General features: G+C 41.8%; 1 protein-coding gene across 1 annotated transcript; it reads right to left on the bottom strand.

Moving 5' to 3' along the window:
- Positions 1 to 2,057: 2,057 nt before the first annotated feature.
- Positions 2,058 to 13,940, bottom strand: LOC118770662 (thymidine phosphorylase). Its single transcript, XM_036518423.1, has 10 exons — positions 13,928 to 13,940; positions 10,305 to 10,418; positions 9,498 to 9,700; positions 7,060 to 7,158; positions 5,064 to 5,193; positions 4,686 to 4,804; positions 4,407 to 4,569; positions 3,823 to 4,050; positions 3,236 to 3,376; positions 2,058 to 2,200 (listed from the first exon to the last, which is right to left on the bottom strand). The coding sequence occupies exons 1-10, from the start codon at positions 13,938 to 13,940 to the stop codon at positions 2,058 to 2,060; spliced, it is 1,353 nt and encodes a 450-aa protein (XP_036374316.1).
- Between the last annotated feature and the right edge of the window lie 402 nt (positions 13,941 to 14,342).

Here is a 14,342-nt window from a genome sequence, read left to right as displayed (position 1 = left end):
TGCCACCCAGGCCTAATTGTAAGCATGTGTATCGAATTTTTATGCCAATGAACAAAAGCATTGTAGAGATATGGCCACTCTTCCTTTATGGCGACTTCACGGGCGAATTTGTGGGTACACTGCGGCCACATTGTTAAACCTGGCAACTATCATTTAACAACTGTTAAAGACAATGAAGTTAAAGAGGTAATACACAAAATCTCATTGTGCCATAACTCTAGGAGGAGGTGGTTAAATGTGTTTTTGACAAAAAAGATGGATGAAACACAAAATGGCTGATGTGGAGGTTTCATAAGTTCCCAGATAGGATCCTTAACTTTGATGAAGCACAAGAAATTTAGTTGAGATATCTGCTTTTCTGCCAGAGTAATGGGTATTTTAATAATTTTTAATGGTATAGCGCCCCCAAGTGGCCAAGTTTCATGAAACTTGGTGCATACTCAGTGTTCCTAATACCAACAAAGTGTACCAAGTTTGGCATCACTCCAACAAAGCGTTGCTGAGATATAACTCACTTCCTGTTTTGGTGTCTTCACCATGGAATTTCATTGGATGACAGCAGCCATATTGTTTGCCCTAGCAAAGTTCTTTGAATAACTTTTGGTCAGAACCCTCTGTACATGATACGGACCAAATTTGGTGGTGAACGGTCTAGGACTAGTTCGCAAATTCGGTTCGGTTTTTCAAAAAATTCAAAATGGCGGAAAATCCAATATGGCGGACTTTAACGTCAATGGGTACATTCAAATCGTCATGACCCAAGGATTCAGCGGAAACAAGGATCACAACTCTAGGACAAACAGTTCAAAAGTTATAAGCAAAAATGTACCTTGAAGTTTGGCCTGTTGGTGGTGCTACAGAGATGGATGGATTGACCCCAAATTTGAGGCCTGGATACTTTGGACTGTCCTCTATCAATGTGCTAAATTTCATAAAAATCTGCCCAGTGCCGGCCAGAAGCAGATGGGCCCCCCCATGAGCCCGGTTCTGCTCAAGGTTTCTTCCTGATAGGGAGTTTTTCCTTGCCACTGTTGCCTTGTTGGCTTGCTCTCAGGGGGTCTCAGGCCTGGGAACAATGTAAAGCTGCTTTGTGACAACTTGTGTTGTAAAAAGCGCTATACAAATAAAAATGAATTGAATTGAATAAAAATCCACCAAAGGGTTCTATGGGCTGCCATAGACTCCCAGAGGAAAATATAATAGTGAAAAATTCTAACAATTACAATTATTTAACAATAATAATGTTAAAATGCAGAGAGGATTCCTATCTGAGAGACATTTACAGAGGCAGCAGTTATGTGTCTACTACAGAGGTTTTAAACCTTTTTGGCGCTAAGGCACATCAAAGCTCAAACCAGAACGTCAAGGCACAATAACTTAAAGTTGGCTATCGATTATGAAGAATGTCACACACATTATGATAGGCTATAATGTCATTAATGAGATTTGACCCATATTGCATTACAGCAGACTGTCAAATAATTATAAAACAGATAGTTAAATCAGACAGGCAATCGTATAATTTATTAAAAATGCATTGAAGTGCATCGGAGCAAGAACTTGTCCAACATGCGGCATCACGAACAGCAAGACACTAAAATAAAAAAAACACTACTCCATTAGCCCTTTCACACTGGTGTGATTTGCCGTTCAGCGCGTATGCTAAAACCGGTGCAATTAGAACACTAGATGGGAAAAATTATAGCTAATTTAGCTTTGAGGAAACAGTGATTTAACGTTAAAAATATAGCAAATGCTAACTGAAAACTATGAGAGGCTTAATAACGCTAATGAAAACATAAAGAACCATGTAACGTAACACGTGCGCTATATAGCATAAAAATAAGTTACTTGCGAAAGGGTTAATAGCATAATATAAAACACCAGTCTTTTCACAGAGTATAAGTGTACTTGAACACTGTGGAACTGATTATCAATCATTATCCTAAAGTTATGCACCTTCCCATCAACTGAGGAGCTTTTAACTCCTACATAAGCTCAATCGTTCCTCACAAAGGCAGAAAAGGGCAAAATTTGGTCCACACGGATCAGTGATGTCACTTGGGAGGGATGAACTCTGACACTAGAGGCATGTGATTGAGGAGGTCTGGGCTCCCGATGACCAGGGCCCCCTGAAGGAATTCCTGTAGCTTCTCATCGAGGGCTGGAGTCTCATAGTGGATTCTTATCCAGGAGTCACCTGAAGCAGGGGGAACTCAGGTGAGTAAATTTCCCAGAAGACCACTGATCTCATACAGAATGGAACCTTGTTTGTCCAGGGTAAAGTGGAACTAACAACACAGAGATGACCCTTGCCTTTTTGTTAAACAGTGCATGTTTTTAATGCTAAAGTGGTATTTGATCAACAGCATTTCAGTCACTCTTTTAATATGAAAACTTTTTATTAGACTTAGATATAGATAGAATTAAATACAGTACACAACTGCTAAAGCAGATCCTTAAGGGAACCCTGGAAGTTAGGCACGTATCTGTCCTGAGCCACCCTATGGCAGAGAGATCATTTATGTTAAATCTAATGGCACATGAGGTCAGTAAACTGGCCTTGACATTCATGGGTAAACAGTTTTTTTTAGGTGGGCAACTGTGAATCATGATGATACAGTAAAGTCTTCCTAACAGTATGCTTGGTTTTCTCTCATCAATCAGTATTATCACTGCTTGTCATATTCTTGTCTTATTTCGCAAAGAATTTATTCATCCTGATTTTTTATAACACACTTGCTGAAAAGTCCAGCAATAGAGTTCCGCCGGGGCAGGAGATCCACTTCTGTCCAGAATGTGATTTTGTATGTTCTCTGTGAATTTTACCTTACAGTAACAACCACTGATAGCACCAAAACATTGACCTACTATCTTATTCTAGTGGCTAAGGGAATGAATGAAGTGGTGAGAAGACTGGAAATTGGCTGTAATCCTAGCAATGATTGTTCTATCCCTTGATTACTTGATTCAAAACAGGCTGTACTTACAGTTACTGTACAGCTTTCCCCTGGTGTGAAACAACATTTTATTTGATACAAGCTGACAATTCAGTGTTTGCACACTCCTTTCAGCAGACTTGAACAAATCAAACAATTCTGGTCAAGTTTTTTTTTTCCTGTTCACATTTTCTGTTCATATTCAGCATTTTCAGGATTTCACAGATATCTCTCTGTCTCATAACTGAATCTATTATCTCCATGACAAAATCATTTCCTTACCCATGGGGTCTTACCTGTCTTCACCTGCTGCCCCACGGTGACAAGTAGCTCTGCCCCCACACTGTGATTGATGGGTTCTCCCGACTTGGTGCGTCCAGCCCCTAACCTATGCAACACCTCAGCCAGGATCATCCCATTTATCTCCAGCACCGTGCCTGTTACACCACACCCATAATGTTAAGAGGACTTGCCAATACAAGAAGAGCACTTGTTTAGCAAACAACATGTGTCTACAATTATCAGAAGTAGGCTAGGTCAAAATGCCCTGTGTGCTGAACTGGGGTCCAGACAAAAGCTGTTTCATGCGTCACGCAAAGTAATCAAACACTCAAGGGAACACTTAAACATGTCCCTTGACATTCTCAGGCAGTTTTTAGGGAATCATGAATTCCACACTTACCATTCACAAAGGTCTTCGCTATGGATAATGTGGAGATATTCTTTGTATAAAAATTAAACGTTGCTCTCTTGACTATTTTATTGTGTTTCCTTTCTGAGCACACTCTATCCTGGTACTACATTGTGGACAAAGGGAAGAAGGTCAGTCAGAACCCAGGAGATACCACAGGGAAAGGTAGAGGGTTAAACATAAACTTTGCACCTTCTTCCTGCACCTCCAGCTCCGCCTGACAGCAAGCTCTTCTCAGAACCTGGGTGTAGTCCGAGTCCATTGAGCACAAGGAACGTGCGTTTTCTGAGGACACCCCCTGGGCCTGCAGCATGGCCTGGAACTTCCGCAGGGCCGCTCCGCTCTCCAGGGTCTTGCCGATCTCCTGCTTCCCGCTCTCCAGGGTGGAAGCCTTCCCGCTCATCCACAGCAGGTACCCCCCTGGGAAGAAACACAAGGGAACATGATTCCTCACCTGACTCCAGATAACCTTTTCCCTATTTTACACTCCCATGGGAGTTTCTACCAATCCGCTAGTTTAAATCCATTGCAGCTCCTCATTCATACCAGTGTCTGTTTCCTGCAATAGACTGTTAATTCACTATCATGACAGTATAGGTCTTTGTAAATTTCACCATGGATGTATTTGCTTGTAAAGACCATGCCTGTGTTTCAGACCATCTCACTGTGTGACTAGTCCCCAGCATGCTTCTGTAAAGTCCCCCCAGTGCTGTTCAGCTCCCCGGTCTGTGCGCAAAGCCAGTGACAGGGTCTGAGGCCCCCTTCCTCCTCCTCACCCAGACAGGTGACCAGGCCGTGTAAATCAGCGGGCCCCCTGCCCTTCAGGCACTCGAGGGCCTCCACCACCTCCAGGGAGTTCCCCACGCAGCGCCCAATGGGGTTGTCCATGCTGCTGAGAACGGCACCCGTGCGGATGCCCAGGTCGTTCCCCGCTGACACCTGCAGCACGGAAACAGAGACCCAGAGAGAGAGGCTGTTTCCGTCACTGTCCGGTGGTATCGAACAACATGGATGTGGCCTTTTAAGCCAGCTGCACCCTAGCATCTGTCTCTTACCAGAGACTGCGCCAACACCCTGGCACTTCTGATGTCCTTGTACAGAGCTGCCTTTCCGTACTTAACGTCCAGAACCAGAGAGTACAGAGACTCCGCCCCTTTCTTGGACATAATGGAACCTGCGAGCATTCAAGGTGCAAACTCTGTCACACACATTTCAGAAAAAACACACCCCAAAAGGAAAGAAACAACTACATCCAGAGAAACACGCTGCTAAACACATGCTTCAGTGCTCTGATGAAAAACAGCTGATGAAATATTGAGGAGTATTATGATGAACAAATTGCCTAATTGATATGGGTTGGGGGGGTTTACCGATTTCTCTGAACTAACAGGTCCATCAGTCAGGAGTTTGAGCACAGTGGTTCTGTTCCTCACCTGTAATAAGGGGCAGACTGTCGATGGTGGCGGTAATATCCCTGATTGCGTACAACACCTTATCAGCTGGCACAAGGTTCTCTGTCTGACCCACAATGCAGCAGCCAACATCCTTTAAAATTTGCTCCATCTAGAGAAGACAAATGAGGAACTGAGCCTCATTGTTATGCTGGAAAACATTATGTTGCATTTCCTGGATTTAGCTTTACATCCCTGCCCTTGTCACCAGGACAGAAAAGATCAGTATCAACACATTTTGCAATATGATGCTCAATGAGACTAAATGCAGGCCAAGCAGAAGTAGACATGTTTATTTTGCAACACCAATGAATCAGGATGTTTTCATCAGCAAAATGTTTTATCCTGCGACTGCAAGAAGTATTGAAAAATGGAGGAGTGTTTAAATTACAAATATTACATAATTTCACTCTTCCTTCCTCACTGATCTGATGTGCACATTTACTCAGCTATTCTGAGATATTAATGTACTGTAAAAAAGTAGAAGTCAGCAAGAGAGGCATGGTAAAGTTTAATGCTGGATAGAAGTAAGGAATTGAACTATAGCTGACTGCTAATAATATGTGTCTTATTTTCTTGCAACTTCACTAGAATAAACAACATTTTAAGCCTGGCAGCAGAATTAAAAAAATGTCAAAACACCCTTCTGACATACACTGAAAATTATGAAAAGCCACAGTTGCCTAAAAATATTGTTTCATTAATTTCCACGTTTTATTTAATTTTCACACAACAGTACACTCTGCCTGTGAAATAATACTCATAAGCAGAATTACAAACGAATGAATGAAATGAAAATTTTTGTTTTGAACGTTTTTCTTGTAAAATCAACAACTGTTGAGGTGTGTTCTAATTCAAACCTGGGTATTTATGTGAGTGCTCATCTGAGCCTAGGCGGTCTTAGTTTGTGCGCTGTTTGCGTGGATAACTCCTGGGGAATACACCTCGTGTCTGCTAGACTAGCCTCATCTGATTCATTTGACTGTCCGCTCCAGAACCCTAACACCGTGTTGCTTTAAATCCTCAAAGCTGGACCAGTGAGGACACTTGACAAACAGTGTTGTAGGAGATGAAGGCTCAGGCAGACAAAATGGGACGCACATACATTAGAAGCATTAGCAGCTCCCGGGCTTATTTAATTTGTGACAACATACGCCGAACGTTTGTCCTTCATTACCGTTTTCATCTAACCAAGCCTATCGCCATTTATTTTTCACCCCCCGTTCTACTGTGCTTGGGTCTGCGCCAGCCTTCACAAGTTTCGCTTCCATGCTCCATCTATTTCAATGCATGCTAGCCTATTGTGCAGTCATCAACTGATACAGTCCCCGCAAATACTTCCTGGCACCGCCTCACAGAAAGTTGAAACTATAGTTGCAGATTGGATAAGAACAGCGCTCCCGTGCCAGTACGTCGCCTAAACAGGCTACCATTGGTTAAAACTCATCCGAAAAACACGTTTCAGTGATTGTTTTTAAGAAAATGGCATTCCGGTCTGGCAATGTCCGAGCCCGTATACGCTAGTAATAATTCATTGCCTGATCTAAAATCTCTGTACGCTGGATTTCCGGCGTGGGGCCGGAGATCTTTAACCCATGCATTTTGAATGTCTCCGAGCTAGCACAGCTTGGGCAGGGTATGCTGGAATGAGGCCTGTGAGAGCACTGTGATGCATTTCCAGTTACCGTTTACCATGGGCTGTTGTTTGCTCTGTGGAAAAGTCTGCTTCAGCAAGGGCTTTATACCCCTTGAATAAATAATCCATCAACAGGTCTTTACTCTGTGTGCGCAGCCCTGAGTTCATACACATGCTCATATGTCCGTCATACCCACTTGCTCCTGTCCTTTGACCTTGACAATGTATGTGTTTGGTTTGGGCTGTGGAAGGGATTTCCACACTGAAGAATTCGCAAAGAATTTAACATAAACTAGTCTTGTGATTCTGCCAGGAAAAAAATGCTACATGATCTTTGTTTACCTGTTGTCCAGACTGATGGACATTGAACCCCGGGATGGACTCCAGTTTATCCAGAGTTCCACCGGTGTGAGCCAAGCCTCTGCCACTGATCATGGGCACCTGTGGGCATCAGACAGAAGACACAGCGCATATTTTCAGACTGGCTAGGATTAAACATTCAAGGATGGTGAAACCTGAACCTGGACTGGAACAGCCAAAAGTTTGTTTTAAGTCAGATTAAAATCTTTCATCTGAAATGTGATACAAAGCACACTAAACACTTACATCAATTTGCAGAATCAACTGTCAGCAGCAACTCCTTAATAAAAAGCTTGTGTCACTTGTGTCCCTGTGCAGAAAAGTGTTCCTATGTGCAAACTGTGCATTTACAAAAACAGGGTTGTGTGTTGAATGGCACCAAGATCTCGAAGGGGAAAGAAACACACAGCTCTTTTCCCATTGATTTACTTGCATGATTTACAGATGTACAAATGTGTAACACTGTAGAGACACCTTGCAGAAACATCTTCAACAAAAGGAGCAGACTCAGTTCAGGATCAATCTCTTGACTTTGGGTGTAATTACTTGGTAAACAAGACACCAAATTGTAGATTTTTCAACTAGCTCCTTTAATTTAATGGTGTCCTTGTCTGTGTAACACTTTATGTTGTTTTGTCAATTGCCTTTGTGCTTCATTTTGGGAGTCGCTCTAGATAGGGATAGGCTCCGCTGGATCTCAAAAGGTAAATGCAACATTAAACGTAGTCACATCTTGTACAGTATGTCTCTCTGGATAAAAGCGTGTAGTGGATGTCAAATATTTAAATGTAATTTTAAATGCACTCATCTTGTACTTTGCTCCAGGAGATAGTGTCTAATCAGTGACAAAATGTAAATGTCATTTAAACTGGATGGTAAATTAACATTATTTCATTATTTGACTGGAATTAACATGATGCCAGTCTTAACAGGGCAGGCAGTGCATTAACTAAACAGATGGTGTTATCAGGAATAGTTTACATGACTTATAGTTTCCACATATGCTCATTTTATACATTCACTTTACACACACACACACACACACACACAGTACAAGCACTTTAATGAGGCATTTCACGTTAACTACCTTGCCCAAGGTCAGAGGAGTAAAAGCCCAACCTGCTAATTGAACTGGTTACAAACCCTCGTCCTTACCACTCACACTGCTGCCCAACTGGCAGGTCAGTGATATGAAGTCAGTGTTAGTCAGTGTTGTGCAAGCTCACACTTCACAAGAGCTAGCTCAAAGTTCAGTTCACACAGATTAAAATGAACAAGTTCACGTTCATAGTTCACAATTTTGAATTTTGAACATGTTCACAGTCCCAGTTCATTTCTTCCATTTTTTAATGAGCTGCTCTGAGCTTATCTTTTTCAGTAGAACCTCCTCCATCCATCCCCAGCCCCCAGTCATTTCCACTTCCCACTGGTTGTGTGTGTATACTTGTACATTCATAAGCATGTCAACCTTTACGGAATGTCCGCAAATTATACGGATTTTCCCCCATTTAAATTGCTTACAGACGTTGACATAAAATCATACGGAGTATATTGCGTGCTATTCGTTTCGAGAACGATAAAATACCGCATGAGCAGAGTCACCGACCGTCTTGGCTAGTTTCGAGGTAAATTAACTTATTGACTGTCTCTAGCCTTAGATAAAACATAAAGCTTGCACATTGGGATTTCGTTTCTTATTAATATTAGACGTGACAGCACAACTCTTCGCTATTACTATTACTGGGGATCCGTTAATATGTGGCTAAACTGCTACCTAGCTGCTAACGCTAGTAACATTACTTATTAATATCTAATTCATTTTGTTGCGATTAATAGATCCTAAGGATTTTCTATGGATTTTATGGATGTTTCTAGAGTGTGATACAGGTGGGCATCCGAAGGGGTTGACATGTATGCATAAGTTATGTATTTTACTAGTGGAAGTGCAAAAGCAAATAAAGTAATAAAAAGTTCAAATCACAAAGTAAATTCCTTTGTTACTCGCCACCACTTGCACTAGCCAGTGTTTACAGTGCACCATGTACCCTGTCATATAAGGGTTTTGTCCAGGGACTATTTTATGTGTACCTCTACATGCGCAGTGATTGTTACGCGGGATATGGGCAGTTGGTTGCGAGCTGTCGAGCTGTCTAGCTGATGAGTTGTACTAATAAAAACGTCTCAAGTATGGAATAACCCCGTCCGTGTTTATTCATCAAGCAGTAACTTTAATACGCCCAAGGATTCCGAATCTCACGCAAACTTGAACGAGCTCAAGTTCACGTTCTTTAGTTGCAAACGGATACGTTCAAGTTCACCGTTCACTGAAAAAATGACCACGTTCATGCACAACAGTGGTCAAAGTTTTCTGTCATGGCCGTGATAAGCAAGGACTATAAGATGTCAGATACTGCACCTACCTTACAGCCATAGGCTGCTAGTGCCGGAGCCAGGGGGATGCTGACCTTGTCCCCCACACCCCCTGTGGAATGCTTATCTACCACCAGACCCGTCCACTCCTTTGGCCAGCGCAGCACCTCCCCGGACAGCATCATCTCGCGCGTCAGCGCCAGCGTCTCCTCGGCGACCATGCCACTTTGCCATATTGCCATCAACATGGCACCTGAAGACACGACAAGTCCCTGTCAGCCGTCACTTTAGCCCTGCCCACTGGGTGAGAGGAAGACTCAGCCAGGTCTGACGAGCACCACATTATCACATTAGTGATCCTGAGTTATCAGTGCTAGGAACAGACACCTCCTTCACCGGGTGTAGATACACATTTTCTAGGAACAAGGGGACTGACAAAACCTGCCAGTCTGAGTGAGAGCTTTTGGGATGGTCCTTTGATTGGCTTTACATTTGACAACCATACTTTTACACTTTTGCTTACACATATAAACATACAAACATATGATCCCCATCAAAACACAAGAACCGTTAAGGTGGGTCAAATAAACCTAAGGATTTAATTTGGTATGGAACAGGTCTTAACTGTGCCTTATGACCACTTCACTGAGGTCCTACATAGAAAACTTAATATAGAAAACTGTTTTCCATTTGAAACGCCAAATAATTTCAGAAACACGCCGGGCAAACTCTGGGGAAAGCGATCTGCAATATGCTAAAATGACAAAAGGGCAACGTTACATTAAACAATTAAATGCGCATCAAGCCATACACCTCAGGTGCTTGTGTTCGTGATTATACAAACATAACCACCTTACCTATTTGGCTGTCTTGCATGGTCTTGTCTTTGACACCTCGCACGAACGCTCGGATTTCCTCCGCCGTGAGCCGTCCCCCATCCCTCTTTTTTCGGATTAGCTCGGGGAAGTTAGCTGGGCTCTCCATATGCGACATCACTTGATCAAGAACCGGAGCTGCCAGTGACAGCACAAACACCCCCTGACTTTTTCTTTACCTCAGGAATCACCAACTGAAATTACGTTTTCCGCCAGTGAAGGGAACACGAATACATGCACGAATAGAGACATGGATAAAGAACAATCAAAAGAACTAGGATGTAACTGTATTTGCAATTCATTTTATTAAATCACATACAGATTATCTTCATCTTCGTGTGGTATGGCCAGATATGGCACAATTGCATATTTAACTATATGCTATATATATATATATATATATATATATATATATATATATATATATATATATATAATTAATTAATAAAGTAATTCGTAAAAAAGCACCCCCAAAATAAATAAATAAATAAATAATCCACAAAAAAAGTAGATGACATCTGAAATGTATTTTTGACTGCGGAGAAGTGGTCTTTTCATAGTTGCATAATTAATCTTACCTACGTGTTGCTCGCGGGGGAAACGAAAGCTTACACGTCCAAGTCCTGCACTGGGGAGAAAATGCAGGATCCAGCTGATATTCTAAAAAAAAGGTATTTCCTGGCCAATTAGGACGGGCTAAAGGAAGAGGTCGCACAGTGTCATTTCCAGATTAGTTTCACTTTCGTGTGGTATGGCCAGATTTGGCACAATTGCATATTTAACTATATGCACATCAATCTGAAAGCAATCTGAAAACGAAAGCCTACACGTCCAAGTGCTGCACTGGGCAGAAAAATGTAGACAAGTGCAGGATCCAACTGATATTCAAAAAAGGTATTTCCTGACCAATGAGGACGGGCTAAAGGAAGGTGTGGCACAGTGTCTATCTTTTCCATCGGTGAGTTATTAACGAAGCCCTTCAGAGCATGAATACGTTTTTTACTGTCATTTCAGGCTATTTCATGACCAAAAATATTTTAACGAACGGGAAATTCAGGCATTCTTATAGGTTTTCAGCGTAACGTGGAAAATAATTACCCTGTTACCCTAGGAAATATGATATTCAAATATTGCAGTAACATTTCTACAAATCGTAGGCTAAACAGATTTGCATGACACCTGTCACTCTCATTTGTTGACTCGCACTGCCCTCTGTCAAATTACTGCAGCAAGTGTATGTTTTTTTCAACCCTTCACGTTTTGTTGCATCTGATTAATATTACATGTTGATATATTTGTTTTTACCTTTAAAACTATTGTAACTTACTGACAAGACCAATGTACTGAAGAAGGGTTAAGGCTGAAATCTATAAGTCACTGAAAGCTATCGCCATGGTAACGCCGAGTGCATTCATCACCAAGAAACAAGTTATAAACAATCAGAACATTGTGTGGGGCCAGGCAGCTCGACATGCCGCTACCATCAGAGTGCTGAGCCGAAGAATACTTTTATCGACAGGTTTCTTTTTACTTTTTATTCTGATAAATACACGATTTTATTGCTTTGGAATAATGGACTACTGTATTGCTAGAATATATCAAGATGAAATTAAGATAGGTATTTAAAAAGTTCATGCTAGCAAGATGTATTTTGACTGTAAACATCTGCATAGCAGCCATTTATGAGTGATGCCATCCTAAATCTCGTTTTAGAGATTAGCTACGTCCGGTCTTTTATCGAAGCTTTGACATCTAGCTGGTTGGGTAGAATGACTGATGAATTAGTGACATTATTTGCGTAGGTAGTTAAGATAGCCATCAGCCAACTACCAGGGAAACCGTAAACAAAATCCAGAAACATAAATTTTACTGAAATAATAACGAAGTAAAGTATTTCAACCCTATTATAATGAATTTGGGTTTTCAAGGGAATGTTTGTGCAGAAAACTTGAAAAATCTTCGAATGTGAGCGTGAACCTACATAAGAGTAGTCTGCTATGAAACATCGAAACCATAGACAAATTACAAGTTAACAACATCTTGTTTACAACAACAAATATAGTTTACAGTTTTTAAACTGTATCTCACGGTACACAAAAAGGTGGAGGTGTAACAAAGACTTCTGTGAGCTTGAGCTGCCGGATACATTTTCTCCATTATTGCGTCCGAAATTAACGTTACATCACAGTAGATACACCGTTCAAATACCACGCGAGTTGCTTTAATCACTACAGTAGTCATTCCCCACTCAGTAGCATACGTGTATTTGTCAAGAATGGTTTTGCAGGAATCAGGAAATTAATTTTTCAGGTTTTAATACAGTGTTGTCATTTTAAATCTAATTATCCATGTAGTGCTTCGGTTTCACTGTTATTTCACAAAGTAAACTTCGAAAATGTTAATGGTTTTCTTACTTTTCCTTAAAGACAAAAATGGCAGAGCCAGATGTGTGGGTTGGTGCTTGGAGACCTCACAAGCCCAGAGGGCCCATAGCAGCCCTTTACAAGAGTCCGGGACCCAAATATGCCCTTCCTGGAACCACAGGTACGTACCTACACGCACACACACACAGAATTTTTATATAAAATTTGAAAGGTCTCATTGATGCACTCACATTAAGATAAGAGGGTGGATAAGCGTGCTGTTTAAATTTGATACATCATTCTTCAAAACAGTCTCATCTCACTAATTATTAATGCATTTTCAACAATGTTCTATGACACCATACATTAAATAGACATTTAGATCATATCTAAAGACATTTTTGCTTTTCTAGCAAGATAAAGTTCACAGACAATACTGTCGACAGAGCTGACGATCACAGATACAACTTCAATTGCTTCTGCTGAGACGTACCACAGTTATACACAACTGTCATTCAACTAACTGTTAATTGATTCCATTTATCAGTTTGATTTGCAATTTGTCAGTTAATCCACGTCTACTACCACTTCATACCTTTGAAGGCTACACTGTATCTTCATGATATTTTTGTGGCGCCTGTTTTAATTTTTCTTCCTACATGACCTTTAAAACAGGAACAGACTTTCATGATCCCAGGAAAGTAAAAGGCCCGGCATTCAGTTTTGGCATTCGCCATCGCCAGCTCTCAGCAGACAACTCCCCTGGGCCGAGCTACCTGGTGCCGTCCGAACTAACCAGGAAAGGACGGAGTGGAACACCGGCCTACTCTCTTTATGGACGACCAAAAGACGCAGCCCGCTTCCAAACTCCTGGACCAGGCCAGTTGCACCTGCTGAAATCCGCAGACGCTTTTCCCCAGAGTGACTTACATGTTATGCTATTCATTTATACAGCTGGATATTTACTGAGGCAGCTGATGGTTAAGTATGTTGCCCAAGGCTACAGCAAGAGTGCCCCAGCAAATTGAACTGGCAACCTTTTGGTTACAAGCCCTGCTTCTCACCGCTACACCACACTGCTGTCCCTTGTATTATACATATAACTCTCATGTCCATTACAACTGCGTACAATCCAGTGGTATTCATAGCAATTTCTAATGTCCTGTCTTCTAGGCAAGTACACTCCGGAGAAAGCTGGAAAGTCTGCATATTACAGCGCTCCGGCTTACTCAATGTCTGCACGGACCAAAGGCATCCTTAGCGCCCAGACTCCAGGTAATTTATACATGTAACGTGCACCCACATGCAAATGGGTGGGAGATAAACTTGGACTAAATGGCCAATGGTGAGGGGGTCAACTAATTTCTACTTCTTGTACCCAGGCCCTGCAGCCTACATATTGCCCTCTGTGTTGGGGCCAAAGTCTGTGAATAAAAGGTCCGCGCCAAACTTCTCCCTCACCGGGCGGAGCAAGGTTGGCAGCTTCCACGAGGACCTTCAGAAGGTAAGAGATTAGCTTCACCTGGCACATTTCTCATTTCACGGGTACCAAAACACTCTACATACTCCAGATACTCAAAATACTTCAGCAGATATCTACGCCTGACATGATTGCACAAGTAATTCATGCTCGCTTTCGTGAAATCAGTTCTAAGCT

The sequence above is a fragment of the Megalops cyprinoides genome, chromosome 23 (assembly GCF_013368585.1).
Source record: "Megalops cyprinoides isolate fMegCyp1 chromosome 23, fMegCyp1.pri, whole genome shotgun sequence".
Classification (NCBI taxonomy): Eukaryota; Metazoa; Chordata; class Actinopteri; order Elopiformes; family Megalopidae; genus Megalops; species Megalops cyprinoides.
This window is presented reverse-complemented; position numbering and strand designations above follow the sequence as displayed.

Coding starts and splice junctions, on each gene's coding strand:
- LOC118770662 (XM_036518423.1), bottom strand. Junction 4,570..4,685: donor GGGTGTTGGCGCAGTCTCTG/GTAAGAGACAGA, acceptor TCCGTGCTGCAG/GTGTCAGCGGGGAACGACCT. Junction 2,201..3,235: donor GGGGCAGCAGGTGAAGACAG/GTAAGACCCCAT, acceptor CCCCTGCTTCAG/GTGACTCCTGGATAAGAATC.